The sequence below is a fragment of the Calliphora vicina genome, chromosome 2 (genome assembly GCF_958450345.1).
Source record: "Calliphora vicina chromosome 2, idCalVici1.1, whole genome shotgun sequence".
NCBI lineage: Eukaryota > Metazoa > Arthropoda > Insecta > Diptera > Calliphoridae > Calliphora > Calliphora vicina.
The window spans coordinates 61,573,021-61,595,778 of record NC_088781.1 but is presented as its reverse complement, the minus strand read 5'-3'; the positions used below and the strand labels follow the sequence as shown (position 1 = coordinate 61,595,778).

The 22,758-nt window shown below is 28.1% G+C and overlaps 2 protein-coding genes across 2 annotated transcripts in view; both read left to right on the top strand.

The window, feature by feature from the left end:
- The window catches only part of LOC135950506 (uncharacterized), a 36,257-nt gene extending 13,876 nt beyond the window's left edge, over positions 1-22,381 (top strand). Inside the window, exons 3-4 of the mRNA XM_065500042.1 lie at positions 18,448-18,664; positions 20,428-22,381. Coding sequence (XP_065356114.1) covers positions 18,448-18,664; positions 20,428-22,381 — 2,171 coding nt within the window. The remainder of the gene's footprint in view (positions 1-18,447; positions 18,665-20,427) is intronic.
- On the top strand, positions 12,427-13,444 carry Elba3 (Early boundary activity 3). Its single transcript, XM_065500860.1, has 3 exons — positions 12,427-12,921; positions 12,989-13,276; positions 13,379-13,444. Exons 1-3 carry the CDS (start codon positions 12,427-12,429, stop codon positions 13,442-13,444), a joined length of 849 nt encoding a protein of 282 aa, XP_065356932.1.
- Positions 22,382-22,758: the final 377 nt, after the last annotated feature.

The following is a 22,758-nucleotide window of genomic DNA, read 5'->3' as shown; positions in this document are numbered from 1 at the left end:
ATTAATCTGAAAAAATAAAAAAAATTAAAACTTTTTGGGGAATTTTTGGTTTCGTTTTACATTTTTAATAAAAAATAAATTAAAATATTTGTATTATTCTACATTCTCAAATTCACCACAAATATCCCAATTATCATAACCTTCATTATCTTAAACATTATTATTATTATCTTCTTCATCATTATCATCATTACTATCTTCATCGTTGTTATCATTTACTGGTCTTGTTCAATAAATCACAACTAGAGTTTTTACACAAAAATTAAAATAAAAAAGGGCCGGGCATTGTCTGGACTTTTTTTTAGATATAAGATGATTTCCTATACTTTTCTAAAATCCATTAAACTAATTCCAACTTTTACTAACTTAATAGTTGTGGCCCATTAAAGAGGAAATTATTCCTATTTTGGATCTTTTTTAAAAAAACTATTAAAAATATTTACATATAATTTTTATATAAAAATATACTATATAATTTAATACCTGATGTTCAAGGTTCCATTATAAAAGATTTAGTTTTAATCAAGGACATAAGAGTTATAATTTTTATGCGATATTTCTTAAAAAAAACTATTACAGTTCAACTTTTATGTTTTTTCTTAGCCATAACTATTTAATTCCAATTAATATTTTTTCCTTGTTTGGTAACAGTTATAGGCAACGAAAAAAAATATTTCTTATACATAATTATTAAATTTCAATAAATATTTTATTTTTCTTTGTGTAATACTTATTGATAAGAAATAAAAAAATCAGTTGTCATTTAAGAAATATTTTTATTTATTATAAAATTTAACTGAATGAAACAATAAAATAGACAAATTTGATATTTATTATTATATTATTAATTCATGGTTTATTTTTAATTAACAACAACTTTAAAAAAATCAACATTTGGCCAAATATAAGCTCTAAATAAATGAACTTTATTTTAACTTTACAAACATTATTGATCTTAATTTTTCATCAGATAAATTACACCGTTGGTCATCCAAAATAATCCGCAGAGCAGAAAATGCCCTCTCTACAGTTACTTGTGTGGATGTGACATCGTGGATAATATATGCAAATTGTTTTACAAAATGCGTATTGTACTTTTAAGCATGTCAGTAATTCAGTAAATTTATATCCACATCCTCTTTTGGGGGTCTGTAGTTTTCTATTAGCGCATATGCTGTCACTTTCTGTATCGTCATCCGAAGACGAATCAACTTCTAACATCGATATTGTTGTTCTTAATTTTTTATTCTGATCTTGCTCTAATTCTCTTGGTATGCATCAAAATGAGAAGATACCATACGTCTTCTTAAATATGTAATATTTGCACCCATGAATTTTACTTAAAATTAAAAAAAAATTGATAATTATTGATTGAAATTGTTGGACAACATTTTTAAATGATATAAAAAAATATTTGTTACTACATAATTTTTATTGACAAGAAAAAAATATGTATTTCTCAAATATAAGTGTTTCAAAACAATGAAAAAATATAAATTGAATAACAGTTATGACAAACTTTTATTTTTTATGTTGCTCATAACTGTTACTGTGAAACTTTTTTAAATATTTCTTAAAAAGGGGCAATTTTTTCGATTCCTAAAATTTTGATAATTATTTTAGGTCCTTGCTTTTAATACTAACAATAATGGCTTGAATTGTAAAAATGTATTTTTTTCACTTTTTTAAAAAACAATTTTTTCACTTTTTTAAAAAACAGAAATAATTTCCTAAAATTGACCGCTCAATGAAATGAAAGTAAACAACTTAGTTGGTTAATTTTTATCTACTCTTACCCTATACCAAAATTTAAAAAATTATTAACTGAGATTATTTTAACATTGTTCAAAGGTGCCCCTGTTCAAACGTGCACCCCTCTCCACTACTATTTATATGAAATAAATTTGTGAAACTCCTTAACATTCTGTATTATTTTACATAAATGTGTAGATTTATTTATATTAATGAAAATTACAATAAAAAATCTTTTGGAGATTAAATATATATTTCCTTTGGGTCAAAATGACTCACAAACTTTATTATCGCTAAAATTCGGAAAAAATTAAAAAAAATAACATATTTTAAGAAATTTTAAAACAAAAGGCAATTTTTACTTAAAATATATCTATATTACTTGTATATGAGTATTTGTCTTCGTAGGATACCGCTAACCAATTCGCAGGTAAGACCAAAAAAATTTAATTTTTTTAACCGCAGTTTTAAATCTCCATTTTCAAATTGTTAAAAAATGTTGTTAAACATATTTCAGAGTTTGTTGATCATCACATTGGGATTTATTGAGATTACAATAGGGAATATAAAAATGATGTCAATACCATCAACAGTTTTTCCGTACCTGCGATTTAAATTTTGCGATTTTCGAGAAAAACTAATTTTATGGCCATATTTTAACGAATGAGCCCAATTTCCTTACTGTTATGAATTTTAAGTAGAACCTATACAGAATCTTATAATACAAATAATTCTAAATAAGATCTATGGACCATAATTTTTACAAGAATATATAGAGCTAACTTTAGTTGGATTTTATATTCATTTTGACATACATATTTAAGATATCGTTGAGCGAAAAACTCATTTACTGGAGTACATTTGTATGAGCGCTAAGTAAAATCATGGAGTGTTGTCACGTATTGGTTACACGATATTTATCTCTTAAGCAAAGTAACTTTTTCGGTCTATCCGATTCACATTTCGAACATCATATTGTTGGAAATTATCTGTGCCAAATTTTTCATTTGCATTGTTCATGCATTTAAACATGCATATTAAAGAAGTTCCACTTATTCTGAAAAAATTTTAATTAATCTGACTTCGTGAATTCAGAACTCATATTATGAAGTCAAATATTGGAAGTGTTTAATTTTGAATACTTTTTTAATCCAATTCCAAATTTCCGTACTGCAGTGAGTTTTTACCTAATTTAAATGTGCGCATGTATATGTGTGTTAGTATATGGCAAGAAAAACCAGATAAATTAGGTATTAACGTACTGGGTTTTAAATTTTGGTTTTTCCAAACTCCACTACATAATTTTCATTTTGGTGTAAATAAATTTACTATAATAAACATATGAGTACACATTTTTGCTGTTCATGCAATACACATAACAAAGAAAATTTGTTAAAAACAAATGTAAAAACATACATACATACATTTGAAAATTTTCGCCTTTTCGGCATTAGACATAACTCCGTCTTCTGCGTTCGTCGTTTGTCGATATTAGTGTCATTCTAAACATAATTTATATACATATGTGTATCACAAGTAGAGATGCAAAACGGGGAATCCCGGGGTTTTCGGGATTTTCTAAATTCCGAAGCCCGGGATTTTTAAATTTTAAATCCCGGCGTTTTCGGGATTTTCCAAATCCCGTTTTTCATAAATAAATAGGGGAAATTGTCATTTTTGTGTGACTATTCATTTTGAAATTCTACATACCCGAATATCGCAAAGTGACGTTCAGCAAAGTTGTTAAGCTCAACTCCTGCTATAATATAGTTAATAAAGGAAAACGGTATTTTTGGTTTTTCTTGAGTGGGGCTCTAGAAAATCAATTCTTCAACATTTTTTGTAATTTATCTAACAAAACTCAATTTAAATCCTCTTCAAATGAAATTGATTTTATCTCAGATGAGGAGCTCGAACAAAATGAAAATATTTCGATTGCTAAAAGGCTAAAAGATATTATTAATAAATGTAAAAACCCCAAATAACAATAACGAAACCAAATTATAATGTAGATTTTCAACTTGCAAAAGAAATAGATCATTTTATTTCTGAAGGAACAAGAGGAAAATACTTGCAGATTTGTTATGAAAATGATGTGAAAGATGTTTTTCGGAAGCACCATATGTCGAAAACAAAATTCGTTCCAGAATGGTAGATGAATAGATGCAATAGTATTCTTAAGAAGCTATTTAAAATAAACACTTTTTTATACTAAAGTACGGTTTTTCACCAGTATGTCGATTTTTTTCACGAAAAGTGGTATCTTTTTTTGAATAATACTATTTTGGCGTTAATTTGTTCCTATTGAAAAACATGATGTATAACACAGTACAACATTTTTCAGTTCATTTTTCGGTCCATAATTAGTCATAGCTCACATATAAGACACGCTTACGAAAATCACTTTAAAGTGCATAAATCTGTAAAAAATTATGGTATACATACAAAAATTCATAATAAATAACTTTTATATAGACACAAATCACACGACCTAATTTCATGGTGATCGGTCCATAACTGGATTTGTAATCCAGTTATTGAGCAAAAAAGGAGAAAAATTGATTCAAAAATTTAAAAAATGGGCATTTTGGCGATTTTTAAGGCACTGGATGCATCTTTTTCGGGTAGGTATGTTCCGTACTTTTTTTCTACTATTCAATATCTACAACTTTACTTCAGCCACAAAAGAGATATTCCGTACGGTATACGATATATAACCATGCTAAAATATAGAAAAAGTGATAAAAATCCACCTTGAGGAAAAAAAAAATCGTATGGCCATTAAATTAATATGGCAGCCAACATGACAAAACTAATGATGCAGAAGTTCTTATTTTTGGGGCTACTTTCACGTGCAATTGTCAGAATTGAGTCCCAAAATCATGTGTTGTACTGTGTAATGAAAAGTGTGCTTAAAGGCACGACATCTAAAAAAAGATTGCAACTAACCTAATTTCTATAAGGTTATGCAGCAGCTTTTTCATAGTTCAAATGCGGCTATCTCCAATTGTTCAGAAAAATAGAATTAGATTTTAAGTAATTTTAGTAGAGAAATTTCTTTACTTGCAGTTACATTTTTTCATAATATTTAATTTCCATCAAACTTTCAATTTCGTCCAGTGATATATCATTAGGTGGCTTGATAAACTCAGTAGGGATACATGAAATACATGACAAACTCATGTATTTCTAAATAGCATTTTGATTTATATTTTACGAAAATACAACAATAAAGAGTGAGTCTAAAAAACTTATACACACTACTCCAGCCAAAACTTATCATTGGTTTAACAAATTATGATTTTTTAATCAAGTTAGCTTTTAATAATATGTTAATTTACAACTGTCATTTCGTTAATAATGTTCAAAGAAAAAAAGTACGTGAACAAATAATTAAAACTTTTCAAACAAATCCCATATGGATCTTCAAAAAAAAAATAGCAAAAGATTATTATAATTAAACAGCATAAGGAAGACTTAAACATTGAAAAAAAGCCTCGATCAGGAAGATATTGGCAAGTCAAAAGAAGTCGAACAGTTCTTTCGAAGAGCACCGAACACTCCTATCAGAAAAGCAGCTCGTAAAGTTAAGCTGAATTCACCCATGAGTTTCAGAAACATTTTTTGTTCGGAACAATTTTTTTTTTTATATGTAGTTTGAAGTCTCTCTCAAAAATAGAATGTCAAACTACATATAAAAAAAAATTGTTCCGAACAAAAAATGTTCAACTTTAAGGGCTCTGATACTTTGATGGGTTGAAGTCGTGTAAACTTCAGAAAGTTACATATCGCAATATAGTGAAGAACTTAGAAGCAAAAGAACGAGCGAAAAAATGTTGCTGAAATTTTATATAAAAATACAACTGTTGTGTGATGGATGAATAAACTTATGTACTGGTAGACTTTTCAAAACTTCCGGGTGAAGATTTTTATGTAGCAAAAAAACCAACGAAGTTTTTAAGAAGTTTCTTGCGTGGCAATCCATTTGCAGTTGTGGCAAAAGAAGCCAATCATTTGTGACATCAGGCACGATATATGTACAGAATATGTATTACGGAGTGTCTACAAAAACGCCTTTTACCTTTCTTAACAGCAGAGAGTACCTTCATATTTTTGGCCCGATATTGCATTATGCCACTATGGATAAAAGGCCCTTGAATATTATTCAAATAATAATGACAGTTTTGTACCAGGGGAGGCAAATCCATCCAACTGTCCAGAACTTCGGCCAGTGGAAAAAAAGAATTAAAGAACACAGGAAAGGTATTCCCGTACATGTCCGATTTTAAGCGTAAGTACAAAGAGGTAATCGATGTCTTCCAATCGGGATAATGAAATAACTATCTAAACTATTTGGGGCACATTTTGCTAAGAACTATATATATGGGGAAAAAAACACCTGCTTGACCAAAATGTATATTATTATATTATATATTTTTTTCCTTTATTCAAATTTTTCAAGTTTACAATTTACAAATTATGAGATTTTACATAAGTATTTCAACAATTAATAACAAATTAGCTTAACCTTATATAATCTATAAAATATATCACAGTTTAAGGATGAAAAATTAGGTATGAAAAACCTTTGCTTGACCAAAATGTATAATCAGGAGACCTCCACTGATTTTGTTGAAAAAGTGCAAATTTCATCCCGATCGGAAGACATCGATTTCAAAAGTTGCTTCACTTGACATGAATTCTTATACAAGAAAGAATTTAATATTCCTTATGAATTAGCCAAATAAACAGTTTTTCTGCTCTCTTTAAAACTGCATTCGATATGTATGTATTTTAAATAGTAAAGTTAATTTATTTGAAAGTAATATAAAAAGTTTTCGTGTCTCTAGATTTAAACATAATACAAAGTCACTCAAGTACAGACAAATTTTAACCAGTACATTATTGAAAGCCAAAATTTATATTCCATTTTTAAAGTTCTTTCGAATGGTCTAGAATTTTTCGAATGACTAGTTTTTTTCAAGACAGCTGGACTTTAAATTCAAACAATGACATTAAGTAGTCGCTATTGATATACATATTCGTATTTTTCTACAAATTTCCATAACGATTTTAAACACATTAAGACATTATGAAAAAAAGAGTTAAGGACGATTTTATCTGAAAAAAAAGGTTTTTTTTATAAATATAAAATTAGAAAAATGTTGAAAAATTAGATAACAGAAAAAATATAATAATGGTCAAGCATGCTCTAAAAACTAATAAATTCAATAATAAGCTCTTATGGGAAAACCTATGCAAAAATATGCAGTAACAAATCGATGTCAAATTTCTTAAAATATTCTAAAATGCTCTGCTATATAAAAATGACAGGAAAAACAATAAGTTCCATGAATCCGTTTTCCCTTTATATTACTGATACTTCTGATCAATGAAGTTTATCAAATGGTAATAGAGAATTCACAAAGATATAAATTTGTTTTAAGAGGAAGCATATCGTACCATAAGACATACATATTTATTACAGCATTTTTCATTGAAATTGAGAAAATTCCAATTAAAATTGAGAATTCCAACTATAAATTGAGAAAATTCCAATTAAAATTGAGAATTTCAATATGAAATTGAGAAAATTCCAAACAGAACTGAGAATTTCCATTTTAAATTTCGAGAATTTCAAATTCGATTTGAAATTGAGAATTTCAAATTAAAATTTAGAAAATTCCAAATGAAATTGAGAAAATTTTGAATAAAATTGAGAAACATTATATAAATTATTTTAAATTAAAAAAACCATCGTTAACAAAATTAACGATTATATCATTTTAATTTATTTTGTCGTAAGAAACATGGTTGGTTTGTCGTGTTTCAATTTAATTTGCAATTTTCTCAATTTCATATCGAATTTCTCTATTTCATTTGGAATTTTCTCAATTTAATATTGAAATTCTCAATATCTTCTGGAATTTTCTCAATTTAAAATGGAAATTCTCAATATCATTTGGAATTACTCGATATTAGTGTTTATAAAAACCCGGTTTGTCGGTTAACCGAAAATTGGCCATTTTTAGAAAACCGGTTTTTCGGTTAACCGACTTCGAAAAAACCGGTTAACCGACATATATGTGAAGAAAACATAAAATGTCAAATAAAGTATACATAGCTTTACAATTTTTGGTTTTTAGTTGTCAGGAATGGTTATTATTAAACAACTATAAATATTAAAATGTGCTAGTCTATTTTATTTTGTAAAAATTTTAAAATTTTTATCTCAGTCAAATTGAATTGAGTATAAATATGTTACTAACTATATAATTCTTATTTTCATTATTGAGTTATTCATTAAATATCAACTAAAAAATGTAAATCACAATTTTTTTTATTAAATATTTAATAATTTTAAAAATGTATTTAGAATGTTTATTTCTGAAAAGGAACTTTGTAATGATTACTAAAACAAAATTTTAAGAACAAAATACACTAATGAAGTCAAATTTATTGAAAGAAGGTATGTGCGTCTGATCTAGCTTAACTTCTAGAATTATGCTGAATTTAATTTTTAATAGTTTCATTATGTGCAATTTATTCTGAACAAATGTTTAAGTAATCTCATCGTCCTCTAATATTTAGAATCATTGTAATTCTTAAAAAGTTTTATCTAAAGAGGTTTATATTGTAAATCAGCAGTTAGGTTTCAAATAAAACCAAATGATTTGTATAATGTATAAACAATGAATATAAAAAAGCACCAAAACATGAGATTTATTAATTTTAGTCCCAAATTTTAAAAAACAGTTAACCGAGTGATAAAAACCGGATAAACCGGTTAACCAAAAATCAACATTTTAAATTAACCGGTTTGCAAAAAACCGATATTTCGAAGAAAAACCGGGGTTTCGGTTAACCGGCTTGAAAACACTACTCGATATCACGTATACTGTTCTCAATTTCAATTAAAAATGGTATAGAAACAGATTAAAAAAATTTTTAAAGTTACTAAAAACCTTTTTCGATTCACTTTAGCATTCTGCAACTGTTTTTTATAAAAATGTTTAATATTTTGAAATTAAATCAAAATACGTTAAATGTTATTTAATATCATGTTTTAAATTAGAGATGAGCGATATTTCAATACCTGTGATTTAATCATTGTGATTGAAAAATCACTGGTAACAACTGTTATTGAATATAGCAAGTAACAGGTACATTTAAGTCGTTCTTTCATTTTTTTCAGCATACATACTGTTAAATGTCGTTCCTTTATATCTTTCAACATTCAGAGATAACAACAGTTACTGCATATTTTTAGGCGCATAATTTTATATAAACCTCCAACACATAAAATAAGCGTATAAAATAAAATGTTAAGTAATACGTCAGTTAGTTATCTTTAAATTTTGTTTAAATTTTTTTTAACAGACGTTTTTAAATCGGCAATTATTAGTTTTTGGTTAACATAAGAGCAGATTTAAGAATGAAAAGAATACATTCTTCATAATTGTTATTTTGCTAAACATAGACAAAACGTGATCACGGTCACAGTTTAAAAGAACAGTGATTTATAAATCATAATCACTGAGAACGACATTCTTCAAAAATCACGGGATCGCTCATCTCTATTTTAAATATGGTTAATATGGGTATTAAAATGTTCGATTTGACGTGTAAATAAACGGTCCTGACCCAAAAGTTGTTGGGAAACATCATAAATAATCTATGGTTTATTTTAAGGGCTTTAAATTATTTTCCTCTACATTCCTCTACCTTCGTCTTATAAGTCATTTTATATGACTTGGCACATTTTATATTACTTATTATTAGGTGGCGCAATTTTATGCACTCATTATTGGAAAATATGCTTAAAAAAAATAAAAAAAAATTGTCCTAAAAATTTAAAAAGTAAAGCATATATATGTTTGTGCCTATGATTTAGTTACAGATTGATCAGTGTCCAAAAATTACACAACATCGTTGCCAACAGTAAAAGTTTTAAAATTATAATAGTTCTTCTGAGAAAAAGATTAATATGTTAATTATAATATCTTGGGATTAGTACTAGTTTAACGCCATAATCCTTAGAGCATCCAACATGCCACTTGCCTTTTAAAATGTTCAAAATGTTGATCGTTATTTAAAGGAGCATTGCACCTTAATGTTCATCTCTTAATAAGTTATTGTGAAGAGTGCTAATTGTTTATGTGAAGTTACAATGAACAAATAAAAACTTTTTAAATTTACCAAAGGTTTATAAAACAACATTTTTTGATATAACTATTCTCAGTTGCTAATAGAGAAATTAAAAATACTAACTGCCAGTTTTTCGATATCGAAAGAAGTTAGTCGACAACATTTCAACTCCACAGTTAACAGTTATTATTCAACATAAAAATAAAAGTTTGCATGAAACTCTTAAAAAACTCATTTGAGGAGTTTTATTTTTCCGTCATAAAAAAAATCATTTGAGGAGTTTTATTTTTCCAGTCAGAAAAAAAATTCATTTCAGGAGTTTTATTTTTTCCGCCAGAAAGTAAAAGTCATTTGAGGAGTTTTATTTTTGCCGTCAGAAAATAAAACTCTTTTCGTCATTTTTTACATTTTTTTAGTATATTCCTTAATTGAATCTATCTGATATAATGTTTGTAGTAATTTATTTGTTTAAGAAAAAAAAAACAAAAACAATTTGATAATAGAAATTAAACAATAACAAATTAAAATCCCACTTGATTTTATTTTAATGACTATTTAATTGCAAGGCAAAGTGCTTTATAAATTGTAACGATTTGACCAGCGACAAGCTTTAGGTTTCAATTTACATAAAATTAGTTTTATTTTCTGGCGGGAAAAATAAAACTCCTCAATTTACTTTTATTTTATAACCGACAAAATAAAACTCCTCAAATCAGTTTTTGTACGAAAAAATAAAACTCCTCAAATAAGTTTTTTTTATGCCGGATATTTAAAACTACTTTTAAAGAGCTTCATGCGAACTTTTATTTTTACGTTGAATATTAACTGTTTTAAATGAATTTTTATTTTTAAAGTCACAAAATATCTATTATAAAATAACTTTTTTGATATCACTTATAACCGTTACAGTCCATGATTTAAATTGCTATGGAGTTACTTTATTAGTATCTGAAGTCAATATATTTAAAAATGATAAAATAGTTCCTTAAACAATTTGTGATTTAGGTTTTTTTGATTCAAATTAAATGGATAAACTAATAATTGTTGCAAATTTGTGGCGATTATATATTTCAGAGGTAATAAATTAGCAATTAAAAACAAAAATGGACTTATTAAGTTTCATACCACAGTATAGGTATCAAATCAAGAACAACAAAAGCAATGTAATAGATTTTTAAGCAAATAATGTATTTTTATTTAGTAATTAATTTGTCTAACTTGTTTGTATTGTAATCTAAGTGTTTATAAAGATATTTGCTCACTAAGCTGATGATATTTGTTTCAAATGGCCGAATTATGTTCTACAAAAAAATCTCACACCTGCTTCATATTTAAAATTCTCAATGCCATTTAATACAGATTTAATCTACAAAAACTGGAGAATTAAAACTACATAAACACAGATTGAAAATGTTAACATAAGTAAGATTCTAGTTAAATTCCACACATATGACCACTACAAATTACCCAGGTTAAACACAATGTTTAAAAGAAAATTTTTATGTTTAGAGGTTTGAAAAATAGTCAGTCCTTTAAAAGTTATAATTTCTTGTTGAAACCAAATAATACTCATACAGTTACTGTCAAAATAATAGCACCACTATGTATACATGATTTTAAATAGGTAACAAAATCTTATTTATTAAAAAAAAGGTTTTGAAATTTTATTCAAAATGTAAAAAAAATATGTATAAAGAACGACAAATAGAAAAAGAATTTCATTTAAATTCAAATTAATACACAAAATTTAAATTTTTCCAAAAATCTTAAAAAATAATCTGTCAAAATAATAGCACTACCACCACAGTAAACAATATTAATACATTAGCACTATTTTTGCTCTCAGGTCAAGATCAGTAGTGCTATTATTTTGACAGATTATTTTTTCAGATTTTTGGAAAAAATTTAATTTTTTGTATTAATTTGAATTTAAATTAAATTCTTTTTATTTTTATCGATCTTTATACATATTTTTTAACATTTTGAATAAAATTACAAAACATTTTTTTTGAATAAATAAAATTTTGTTACCTCTTTAAAATCAGGTATACTAGTGGTGCTATTATTTTGACAGCAGCTGTATGTATAGATAAGTCGTTAGCCATGCTGTGGGAAATCCCAAAAATTAAATAGTCATTATCTTTAGTTGGTATTTGAAGAAAATTTCCAATTTTAAAATAGGTTTTTAGGCAGATGTTAAAAGAAGTACCAATTGACTTGTTGCTCAAGTACAAACTAATTGTCAACGACTAAAATTCAATTTGTGTTCCAAGAATGTACTTTTATGACGCTAATAAAATTTGCAAATTTGTGTGTTATTTATAGTTAGGGTTACAGCAATCAGGTAGGTAACATATTAATCCTCCGCGCAAAGGTAAAACGAAACTTCGGCGAATATCCATATAAGTACGCGAATTTAGAGTGTTAGATAAACAGTTACAAATTAACAGTGAAAGTGATCGAATCGCAAGTATTACAAAAAATATGTCTTGTAAAGAAAAAGTAAAATCAGTAGAAGCATGCCGCATGTCGTGGTTTCTAATCGAAATGGACGAAGGCCAATCTAAAGGAGGCAAAATAAATGGACGAGTTGTCTTTGGCATCATACATTCCATGGATATAATTGATAATGAATCCAAATACATGTACCTTAATCGTAAGGTGCGATTTAACTGGAATCATGCCATCTTGGAGGGCAGAGTGAAGGTGGCTTCCGATGATCGTCTCTTTGTTGAGCAACACTTAAAAGACTTGGCCAAGAATAATGCAATAGCCATGAGAAATCTGAATCAATCGAAACGCTTCTTGGTACAATTTATCAAGGGCGCCAACACTATTGTGCATACAATTGTCCATGAGAGGGAAGTTTTTTGGCCAGCAGATTTGGAAAATCCACACATAGAAGAGGTTTTAGTACGAGATGATGAATTCAGAAAAATGGCCAAAGTTTTATACGTCAATGACTCGGACGACTTAATGCAGAAAGAGTTGGATGCATTGAAAGCGAAATGTTTCGATGAGGTAAGTTTTTATTTTTTAATTCCATAAAAAAGAACATTAAGTTTACTTATAAACATTTTCTCCTTAGGTTTTCATAGATCCCAATGATAACATAGACATTAAAGAAACTCCTTGGCTTTTGGTGCAATACAGCAACAGCCCCTCAAATATCTGCTACACCGTTGTCCATCTGGATAAAACTATTTGGGATACACAAAATCAATTCCCTAATATTGTAACATATTTATCGTTGATTAAAGACACGATCTTCCAGGCTATTATTTTACGCAAATCAAGGGACCGCAATGAATTAGACGCTGAATTGCGAAAGATTGGATCATCCAGTTTATCTATACAATTTCCCATTGCAACATGTGTAAGTATTACAGCAAATGAGAAACCTCATCATTAATTTGTTAGTTCTCAAATATTATAACTTTTAAAGTTTACTTTAATAAAGTTAATCTTTTCTTTACAGTTTACCACAAAGGTTACTTTGCCACCACCCGCTAATAATAATGTATTGTGTGCAAAACCCGTTTGAATATTGCCACTAAAATATTAGGAAATGCAAATAATCAAAAAAGGAAACGAAATGTGATGAAGGAAATTTAATTTTATATTAAAACAAATTGTATGACAATAGAAAATAGATAAATTTTAGAAAAAAATGTAAAAATCTTTTAAACAAATTTATAATAAATGTACAAATCTTTAAAAGATCCCTTGCAAATTTACGTTTTTTAATGGTTGGACAATAATTAGTTTAAAAAACAACATAATTTCAATTGCGTAACCTAATGGTTTTTGAAAGTCATGCGTATTTCTTCTCAAACATATATAACGCTTAATCAGATGCCGGTTAGTTAGATATTTAAAAAAAATTTACAATATCCCTCCACTACTACAAGTTATGAATGAGAGTGAGTAAGAAAAAACGTATACACACTATTCTAGCCAAAACTTTTTCTTGTAGCAACAAATTATTAGTTTTTTAATCACGTTAGCTTTTAAAAATTTATCAGATATTATATTCTCTAAATCAGTAATTTTAAACTGTTATTTCGGACAAAATGGACACTAAGAAAAGTACGTAAAAAATAACACTATACAACAAAATCAAAATTTTCCCAAAATTACAAGGTCCGACCAATAAATTTTGATAGAAGAGACAAAAAAAGACACGTGTATCACTGTTTTAAAAGTTTACATCTGAATTTCATTTGGGAAGGGGTTAAAATTTCCCAACTCTGGCACATTCTTATTGTTAATCTTCATAAGAACCCATATGATCCTTACATTTTAGGTATAAAATTTGTTCAGCAAAGTTATGTAAAATGTTAAGGAGAATATTTTTGTAGAATATGTTAACACTCTAAATCCTCAAGGCAAGGGTCTATTTAGTCCTTCTTTTAACAAAATCACCATTAAAACAGGGACTTAAGGGGTTAAAATATTCTGCAAAAAAATTAAACGTGAAATTTTACTATAAGTCCCTGAATACATCAAAACGGAAAATTCAACCAGAAAGTCAGAAATAAGACATAACAAAAGAGAGCATATGGTTAATTTCGCATTTATTAAGAATTTTATTTTAAAGAACATTTTAGGTATAAAATGTATTCAGCAAATTTATGCAAAATGTTACGAAGAACATTTTTGTACAATATGTTAAGGCATGGGTCTTTTTTGTCCTTATTTTAAAAAACAGCAACAAACACCATTAAAACAGGCATTTAAGGGATTAAAATGTTCCGCAAAAATATTATCCGTGAAATTTTAAATACACCAAAACGGAAAATTCAACCAAAAAGTCAGAAATAAGACACAACAAAAGAGAGCTTACGGTTAATTTCGTATTCATTAAGAATTTAGATATGTATGTTAAATTTTTGGGGTAGAGTAAGTTCGGGTAATGTGGTAACCTATTTTTTATTTGACTATATTTTTGGAATCTTCGATTGGAACAGTTTTCAGCTGGTGTTTTACTACAAGTGTTAGGTTTACATCCATGAAAGTAAAAAAGTCTTTTAAGTTCAACTTTCAGAGAAATTTGGGAAAAAGAGAAAACACCCATAAACAAGCCATTGAAAAAATTGGCTGGTAATGTGGTACACCATGTTCTTTTAATATTGTATACCAAACCCAATGTGACTTTTCTGAGATCATAAAACTCTTAAGCTTGGTACCGCTACTCCTATGCTCTTAGTTTTAGGGAAAAGCAGCTATACCACATTACCCGCCTATACCACATTATCCGAACTTGCTCTACTTTAAAATAAAATTCTTAATAAATGCGAAATTAACCCTAAGCTCTCTTTTGTTATGTCTTATTTCTGACTTTCTGGTTGAATTTTCCATTTTGGTGTATTCACACAGAAAAAAATGGTAACAGTTATTAAGCAATTGAAAAAATTTGTTTGAAATATGATTTTAATTTTCAATAATTTTTTAATTGAATATGTTTTTTTAATACTCATATCAGCAATTTCTTTTAGATATTTATTAACAATTTCAGTTGTTAAAATTCAATAGGAATATTATATTGAAAGTAACAAAAATAAATGTGTCAAAAAATAAAAATTTAAGAAAAATATAAACATTTTGTTGTTTCATAAAAAATATGTATGTTTTCTTTTGCGGATTATAAAGAAATTGGTGTATTCCAGATGGTATTCCAGATGGTAACTGCAATAGGCAAAAAATGGACATCGATTTTATATACAAAACTTTTTTTTTTGTGGACTCTTTTCAACATAAAATGCTGATGATAAAATCCAATGTTGAAGGAACGCATTTAAGAACAATACTACAGGAACAATCTGTATAACCGTTCGTGGAAGATGATACTGACCTGTAGTTTGTACCAGTTCAAAAGGTGAGATAATGGACATAACAAGCTTTAACTTTATATTTTAAATTTATATACATATGTATGTCATTATTATAATAAATTGTAAATTTGTTTATAATAGTAAAAACAACAATTAAAACCTTCAAATGCATTTTTAATTAATATAAGAAAAATCTATTATTAACTAGTAACAATATAATTATTCAATGTTACAAACTCTATTGTTAAAATTTTACTGTTGACTATTAACAAATTTTTTGTTTAATTTGACAAACTCGTTGTTAAAACATATTGTTGAGTGTTAACAATTTTAAGTAACAAAAATATTTTTTGTATCTTCAAAATCGGTTGTTGGTGCCTTTTCAATTAAAAAAATAATTGTATTGACGAAAATGGTAATTAATATGACAATTGATTTGTCGTAATTTTTTTCTGTGCAGAGACTTATAGTAAAATTAAACGGATAATATTTTTGCGGAACATTTTAACCCCTTAAATCGCTGTTTTAATGGAGTTTGTTGATCTTTTTTAAAAGAAGGACAAAAAAGACCCATGCTTGAGGATTTAGAGGGTTAACCTATTCTACAAAAATGTTCTCCGTAACATTTTGCATAAATTTGCTGAATACATTTTAGACTTAAAATGTTCTTTAAAATAAAATTCTTAATAAATGCGAAATTAACCCTCGGCTTTCTTTTGTTATGCCTTATTTCTGACTTTCTGGCTGAATTTTCCGTTTTGGTGTATTTAGGGACTTATAGTAAAATTTTACGGATAATATTTTTGCGGAATATTTTAACCCCTTAAATCCCTGTTGTAATGGTGTTTTTTGCTGATTTTTAAAAGAAGGACAAAAAAGACCCTTGCCTTGAGGATTTAGAGTGTTAACATATTTTACAGAAATATTCTCCGTAACATTTTATATAACTTAGCTAAACACATTTTATACCTAAAATGTAAGGATCACATGGTTTCTTATGACGGCTAACAATAAGAATGTGCCAGAATTGGGAAACTTTAACCCCCCTCAAATGAATTTCAGATGTAAACTTTCAAAACGCCGATACACGTGTCCTTTTTTTTTTAGTCTCCTCTATCAAAATTTATTGGTGGGACCTCGTAATTTTTTTGGTGTTGTACAGTGTAATTAAAACTTTCAAACAAAAAAATATATGGAATTTAAAAAAAAAAAAGTATAAGGGAGACTTGAACTTGAACACGGTCTAACAGATATTTTTACAGCAAAAAAAAAAGCCGAACAACTCTTTCGAATAGCATCGACACTTCAATCAGAAAAGCAGCTCGTAATTTTAAAGGCTCTAATTATGTAACTTAGTTTATATAAAATACATACATATATCGTGAAAATTATGTTGAACCCTTTTACTATAAATCTCTGAAAAATGGTAATTTTCAACATCCTTGCGTTATCACCAATATATCCTGGAACTTAGATAAACAAAATTGATGTCAAAGCAAAGATAGCTTTGTGAAGAATACCAGTACAAAAAAGCTTTTTTAATTTTAGTCTCCATTTATGCAATATTCAACCAATAAGAAAAAAAACAAAGCTACCAAGAAAATTAAGACCGAGATATTTTAAAAACAAGAGCTGGCGAAAAAAACTAAAGATAGTTTTTAAGGTGAAGTGTATATGTTTTATCAATAACATATTTCCCTGCACCAAACCAAAATGTAAATTTTGTTCCTATGTGTTCTTTATTACAAATATTGTCTTTACTATTATTTTAATGTTAAATAATATATAATAACTGAATTTTAAATAGCCCCTTTTAATAAAATTATCTGTAATACGTACAAGTAGACAATATTGTTACGAAATTGTACTTGAATTCAAATATAACGATTTTAACGGCTGATTTAAAAGTAGCATAATGCTTTCAAATAACAGTGCTGTAATAGCAAACTGTAACATATCTGTGGGCATTATTAAATAAAAGCTTTCAGTTGATTTGATGGTAAGTTGGCAACGCTGTATTCGAATTCGAATATTCAGTTAAAGAACATTGTAGAAAGTACACCACAGATGGCGTATGTATTAGAAACCTCTAGACAGTTAAAGAGCTTTCTAGATGGTAATTCAATGTTATAAATAGTGGCAGAGGTTGCAGTCGTTAGTGAGTTTATCAGAGACGCTTTTCGAATAAACATCATCTAAGTGCCTTAAAGTGTGTTGTGTTTTTCAAGTAAATTCGTGTATGTTATAAATTGTGTCTGTATTTCTGAGAATTTATAAACGTGTATAAAAAACATTGAGTGGCTATTTAATTCTGTTGTTGTTGTACATTTTAAAGAAATAAAGAGTTGTTACAATTTTCAAACTACTAAACGGATTTTATTTGCAATCAAAAGTATCCGGTTTATTTAAAGGAAATAAACCAGCGTTTTGAAAAGGTTAAAACGTAACAATATTATTTCTTGGTCCTTCTATTGAAAGTATAAGTTTTTATTAAGAAGTTGCAACAAATTATACATTTGTAGCCCTTTAAAATTAAAGTTTCCTAAAAGTACCAAGATTTCTGCATTTCTTAGATATGTGCAGGATATATTTTAAATATTATTTCTATATTTATTTAGAAGAAAATAAAGGATTAATGAAGAATATATCTGGTTTGCCTGATTTAATAAATTATACAATACCTTCATATTTTCTACTATTATTTTATTTTTAGATACAAACTTCATTGCAAGGTCACCAATATTAGAAAAAATCGAAGAAGAATCGGAGAATAGTGCATCGTCTGTAGAAACTGAAAATTATGATCTAAATCTAACTCAATCTATAACAGATATTTATCGTTTAAGAGGAGGTTGGGGTTTGGCTAACAGAAGGAGCAGCAAGAAAAACTCTCTTAATGAAAATGAATCCAATAATGAAAGTGATAATGAGTATGTATAAAATAACACTGTCCAACAAATTGAGACTTTTTGATTGGAACAGAATAGTGACGCTATAATTCTGAAAGACAACGTTGAGTAGATAATTTTTGTAGAATAAACTTAGCTGGTCTGAATTTTTTTAAAAGTGGGTCAAAGTTTTAATTTTTTTTTTATCGAAGGGAGCATTATACTAACTGAAAAAATGTTATAAGTTATTATCTGAGAGAATTCTTATGGTCAGAGTTATATTATGGAATTTTATGGGGATAATTTTTGTGGAAGATTTTAACCCTCTAGCTCCTCTCTTTAGGGGTCAATTTGAGGAAATCAAAAAAAGTCCTTTCAAAAAAGGACATTTAAGGATTCATATATTCTACGAAAATGTTTGACGGAAAATTTCAGTGGCGGTCAACAAAGATACCAAAATTGTAAAGCTCGTTATGCTTAATTAGCAATAACGAGCACCTTGGGTCTCACAATTTTTAAAAAAATCACAAAAAATCTTTATCTATAATGAGCTGATATTTAAAATATAAATAATCCTAGAGAAGATCTACAAAAAATACGTATACATTGAGAGGGTGCTGTGGCTTAATTGGTTAGCGCGTTTGATCATTAAGCATGATATGGTATTTGTGGCCTGGGTTCGATTCCCAGCCGCTGCCAATCAACAACATCAGTTTATAATAATTATTAGTTTACTAATAACTAATAATATTTATCACAGCGCCCTCCTTCGGTGGTATAACACTAAAACGCCACCGAAGTAAAATAATTAAATAAAGGTTGTTGGCTTGACTAATGCGCAATCTCACCACCACAGGCGCTACAACCTGCACTAATAACAAACATAACGCGCAATTGCAGAGTTGTCAATTAAAAAGCTTTTCTTCTCCTTTCACCACCTTTTCTTCTACTCTCTATCCCCTTTCCAAAGAAAGTAACACAATTATATATAGGCATATTAATTGCCTGAGTTTCTCTTTTTTAAAAAAAAAAAAAAAAAAAACATAAAAGGATCGAGCAAAATTAAACAAAATAAAAAATGTTTGAAAAGTTAGAAAAAATTAAAAGAGGCTGTTAGAGGTTAAGTGTAAACAAAATTTCAGTCATTTACATGAATAAAATAATTTTTGACGATACTTTTAAATCGTACGTTATTGTTTGGCCAAACCCCATATATGTATCCGACATTTTAATGGCCAATTTTTTCGATCAGTTGTGTTATTCTTTATTTTTGGACTAAATTTCAGTCACTTAGATTTCTTACATGCTATTTTTTTTTTGATACTTTTAGAACGTCCATGCATTTTTGTTCAAACCCTGTAGTTGAACATCGAAATATTTATCGATCGATCTTATTCTTAATACAAATAGCAAATTTCAATAATTTTTATGAAGAAATTAAGAAATTATGGATTTGATGGAATTGACCACCGTGCACTGTGCGAAGTGATCGAGAAAAACTTTAAGAATTTCCGTACAAAAAAAAATTGCTACATAAGAACCATCTTTTTCTTTCACTTTTGTATTATTGTGTTATTTGTAGAATAACCGCAATTGGTTTCTTAGCGTATATTTTAGCGGTAACGGTAAATCTCAGCTATTTCGGTAATCATATTTTAGTGGTAGAGGAAGTAGAGATGAAAGGATATTGTAGGACTTACGGTATCTACAACCTTGCAATACTGTTCATATTATTTAATGTTTAATTAAGTCTAGTAAATATATTTAAAACTGAATTCAATTAACAAATTAAAAATTTCTTTAAGGCTAACAACAGTAGAACCTGAACAAACTATTATGTCTAAAGAAGACACTGGAATATCCTTAACTAAGGAGTCAAGTCAGGTAGAGCCTTCTTCTAATGCGAATCCTAATAGTGTAAATGGCAATAACAAAATGGAAAAGATTCTAAAGGAAATACAAAAAGATGTTGATGGTAAAATTGAGGAAACAAAATCCAACAATGAGTTTCAACAAACATCAAATAATGATTCTATTAATGGGACTAAGTTATTGAAACCATTACCAAATTTTGAAGGTGAATTTGAGCATAAAGAATTCAGTTTTGAAAATAACAATCAAACTAATCCCACTAAAGAATCTGAACTTAATGCTATATCCCCAACAACATTGGTAACATCATCCTTTGTCGAAAATTTACTTGAAGAAATTGTTAAAATTCCCAAAAAATCGACACAGCCATCGCCATCTCTAAAATGTGAACTTAAAGATCTGTTACCAATTTGTGAAGAAACCACTACAACTCAAAGTCTCTGTGATCTGTTAGATATAAATTCAAATGATGCAAAAATAGCATCAGAGTTATTTTGCATATTACCAAGCGATGAAGAAACCTGTAAAAGAATTTATAATTTAGAAAACCAAGTAGAAATAATTCACTTGGACCTTAAAGAACTACAAAAAGAGCTAGTGCCATCTGATGATTTAGCCAAATTTAGTATTCTCTCAAAACGATTTAACGAAGTTAATGCTCTGTTAGCAGATCTTAAATTGAATTGTTTAAAATTACAAAATATGGAATTGCAAAGAGGTGAGGAAAAAGAGCCGAATATAAATGAGGAGTTTTCTCTACATGATAATCAACCCTTAATGGATATTTCATATAATGACTACTCTGAAGAATATCTTTGCTCACGACCGTATTTGGAAACATGTAACTGTGGTATATACCAGACCTCCCAAGCGGGTTATTATGAAAGTGACAAAATTAAACATGATCTCGTAAATAGTCTTAAAAAACGTCCTAGTGCACAAAGACCGAATTGTAATAATTTTATGCCAGATATCAAGGAATCTTCAATGCACTACATTCCAAACAATATAGATGATTTTGAATATCCTCAAACAAATGTTCGGTGTAGCTGCTGCAAAAACTGTCAGTTGTATACAGAATTTAATAGTGAAGGACAATATTCCTCAGCAGATCAAACTACTAATGAACAATCTGGACTTCAAACTCCACTAGCCATACCGCCAATAAATGAATTTGATATTACTAGAACTGTCTCTCATAACATTGGGCTTGCTAGAAATTTGACTTCTCAACGAGCAGCACAAGGAGCTGATAAATATGTGTTTGATGATGGAAATACGTCCCTAGTTAATTCTATGCCATGGAATAAAACCAACATGACAAAACGACAATCAAATAAGTTTAAAACTGTTCAAGCAACTTCCCCTGTCCGATATTTTAATAATGCACGACAATTGAATACGATTTCACCACTTAAGAGAGATTCCATCAATAATTACAAACGAAAGCAGCTTAAAAAATCTTTACATAAAGAAAATCATTCAGTAACGAAATCATATAATACTAAAACTAGAAATTCTGTTGGTAGAGACATCTCATCGACTGCATTATCTTCTGCTGATGCAATCTCATACTCCGAATTGCCAATAATCACAAACAACCTCTGTAAAGCCATATGGGAAATTATTGGTAATATTGAATGTGAAAATATTGTATTAACCGTGTTTTTGGAAACGAATAATTTGTATTACATTAATGTCTCTATTACCCAAACGGGTCAATGTTTGGAATGTATTTATACTAATGAAGCTGCTTTCAGAGAGGCAAAGAAGAATAGATTCTTTGAAAAGTTTTTAACATTTTTTGTATTGAATTCAAAGAACACTTTGGAGCAAAGAAATAAAATTTTGGGTCATTCGTTTGAATTTATTAATACAAGCGATTGATAATATTTACTTGTAACATAGAATTATAATTGTAAAATAATGTATTTATTCAATGTAAAGAAAATAATAAAAAACTAGTAAGAGTGATATATTCAGATGCACGAGAATACACAAATTTAGTAAGGACAAAGCCCCGTTTTAAATCAGTCCATATTTTTACATAGTCTCCATACAAATGTCCTCTTTTACTTTTAACACTGTGTGTAATTTTTTAAGTCATGGAAATATAACCATATACGGACACCAGTACGTGATAAAAGACAAAAAATACCCGTGTCTCCCAGTTTTGCCCAAAGTCATGTACTTTTTTATGGGCCCCCAAAAGATTTGGGGTCTCGGTGTCTTTATTGCAAAAAAGTGATCATTTTCTCAGGCTC